At 31.8% G+C, this 2,851-nt stretch overlaps 1 protein-coding gene across 1 annotated transcript; it reads left to right on the top strand.

Moving 5' to 3' along the window:
• Positions 1–1,643: 1,643 nt before the first annotated feature.
• Tsp_12422 (conserved hypothetical protein) lies at positions 1,644–2,649 on the top strand (the record flags this gene model as incomplete). The annotated part of the gene is made up of 4 exons (XM_003369835.1): positions 1,644–1,796; positions 1,844–1,910; positions 2,325–2,414; positions 2,613–2,649. Coding segments are annotated over exons 1-4 (347 nt in total), but the record flags the coding sequence as incomplete, so codon positions are not given.
• Between the last annotated feature and the right edge of the window lie 202 nt (positions 2,650–2,851).

Here is a 2,851-nt window from a genome sequence, read left to right as displayed (position 1 = left end):
TAGCATTTTCGGTTAATTTTTAGTTATCTGCGATTGCTCAGGATAATAATTATTTTCCCTTTTAGGTAATTTAGGGAAAACAATTTTGCATAACAATGCCCATATTACGTAGTAAATATGAAGTGTGTAAATAGAAAACGTAATAAAATTTAATCGTCTCGTTTCATAATGTTGCTCATAATGTTCATTTTACTGCGCTATTACTGATGGAAAATTAGGTTGTTCTTCCTGAGGCAAAGTAAATAGTCATTTGCATAATTTACTTATTATACAATTGACCAAGCACATCGATTTTATTAGGTTATGCAGTTCACTGCAGTGCTATCAATCTAGCACGTCGTCAACTATAATTGCGCTTTTCAACACCATCCATGAATAACTGGTAAGTTGGATTTGATATTTTGGTGGTGGCATGCTATGCATGTTACTATACTTATATGGTGAATGGGAACTGACGGGTTTCTTTTGTATTGTTGTTATTGCTAACTTTCAGGTACATCAGATGCTGAAGAAGAAGAAGTATCTATTTCTGTTTTTGTTTAGAGATGACTGCATTAATATAATTCACTTTTAGAATTTACATTATTTTATTTTCATATCGATGAATATAAAAAATCATATTATGAGATGATGCCACTATGCATCATAATTATTTTCATCTGCTGTTGATTTGCAATCTTGTTTATTCCCGTGAAATTTCAATGAAAATGATGGCCAACAAGCAGCTGCGCAAAATGATTATTTGCGAGATATTTAGATTGTATGTTAGCAACGCCATCAGCAGCAGCATGTCTGTTATTGTATTTGTACGTGCAACGTAATGTAAGTAATATTGTAGATTAGTTGCCTTTGATTTTAGTAAATTTGAAATTTGAATTTTACATTAGAAATTATAAAATTTAATCCTTTTTCTCTTTTCCATTTATAAAGTGCATGGGTAAAAAGAGTAGGAGTAGGTACAAGAGTGTAGGTAAAAAATATTGTCTGTATGACAAATTACTTATTAAATAATTTCAACTTTCTTTATTTTTTGCTTAATTGACTTCATTGGTATGTCTTCAAGGACGTAATGCTACTATATTTATTTCTGTTCTATATATTAGGTTGCGTGCGCTTTATATGAACTCAGGATAGCGGTTGAAATGATACTTATGAGAAACAGCCGTATTATAAAAAGTGATTGAAGCCGACCGAATAACAGTGCATCACGATGATATTTGAATTTCATTTTGTAATCCAATGTATTATTTCGCTGTGTTATTTAGTATCTATTTTTTAGTTTGACTATTGCTCTGTTCATGTTTCTACCGTGATCCGTCATGTGTCTCAACAGTTCCGCTTTCTGGTTTTCTTCATTGTCACAGTAAGGATGAATTTTATGCACTTTGGTATAGCAATGGGTTGTGTCAGTGCAGTGGAACTATTTCTATGAACTTGAATATCTTTCTCTAATGGTGGTTCAGGTTTCCCTCAATGGATTGAAAAAATGTACAAAAATCTGTAAGTAATTGAGTATCTATAATTTGTTACTATTATTGATGTCTTCTAATTATATCTGATCCTGTATGCTTCTTGTTATCGAATTAGTGTGCGTCAACATAATTGAAACGTTTCGGAATTCCTGTTGCTTTTGCCAACATGGTATGTCACCTTTATCTCAATGCGTTCTAAATGTGCCATCACAAAAATATGTTATAGATATACGTTTATACTCCTGCGTTGGTTTAAGTTGGCCTAATGGCGTTACCCAGTATTGCTCCAGAAATCTGTGTGGCTTCGCTTATCACAGGAGTACGGTATAATTAAATAATGATTGTAATAGTAGCATATATCGTTAATATAGTCGATTTGCACTGGTTTTCGGATACATCACACAAGTCTGGTAGTGCATGTTGCCATCAGTTCGTTTGGTGAGTATTTTTGTAGAGTACTATGTGAGTAGGTAAGTTTTAGTATTTTGTAAATAGAGATGTTGTTATTTTATTGATGAGTGATAGCATCCTCACTGCGTTGTTGCTTATCGCATGCTAAGAATGTTTAATTGAAAATTTCAGCGCATAACTGTTGAAGGTTGCATCATGAAGGACAAATGTTGTATGACTAGCAAGTAGCTTTTATGAAAATTTGTATACTTAGTAATTAAGGAACAACAATGCACTGTTGTTTGCCTTTAATTTTTTATAATATGGCTGTTTTATATCAATTTTGTTTAACATGCTTTTCTTTTCAGCACACTTGTTTTGCAAATATTTTCAGAATCAAATTAAGTTTAGATATAGATGAATGAAATTGCTGCATTCTTTGGTAACTATCCGTTATTGAAGATGTGGTGTTTTTACAAAGATTCGTAATCACGTCGATAAATACCTCATCACAAAGCACTGCTACCAGTTGCTGCCGCTCAGTTTGGCAACGTATGTACATTTTACTTTTAAAAACTATTGTGTAAATTTCTAAAAAAGTGTAAATTTTGTCGTTTTAGTTTATCAGGTTTTTATAATTTTGCTTTTCATAATTTTTTCATAATAATTGCTTTTTATAATTTTTTATAATTGTTTCGTACTAGTGTTTTCAAGATTTTTCATTTAAGTTCAGGTAAGAATTCATTTTAGTTCTGGATTCAGAGACAGTTAAAGGCAACATGGTGAAGTAAATACCGTAAAGTGTAAATCTAAGTCTAAAAAGACAAGGAAGATATGGGTAAGTATGAAGATAAATAGGTAAGCAGTCTAACAGTTAAGGGTAAGTCAGGTAAGAATAGGTGTGAAGGTAAGTATAAATGGAAGGTAAGTAGTGATTAGGATGAAGGTAAGTGTAATTGTGAAGGTAAGTATAAGTGTGAAAGCAAGTA

The sequence above is a fragment of the Trichinella spiralis genome (genome assembly GCF_000181795.1).
Source record: "Trichinella spiralis strain ISS 195 chromosome Unknown Scfld1426, whole genome shotgun sequence".
Lineage (NCBI taxonomy): Eukaryota > Metazoa > Nematoda > Enoplea > Trichinellida > Trichinellidae > Trichinella > Trichinella spiralis.
The sequence above is the reverse complement of the archived record's forward strand: the minus strand, read 5'-3'. Positions and strand labels throughout refer to the sequence as shown.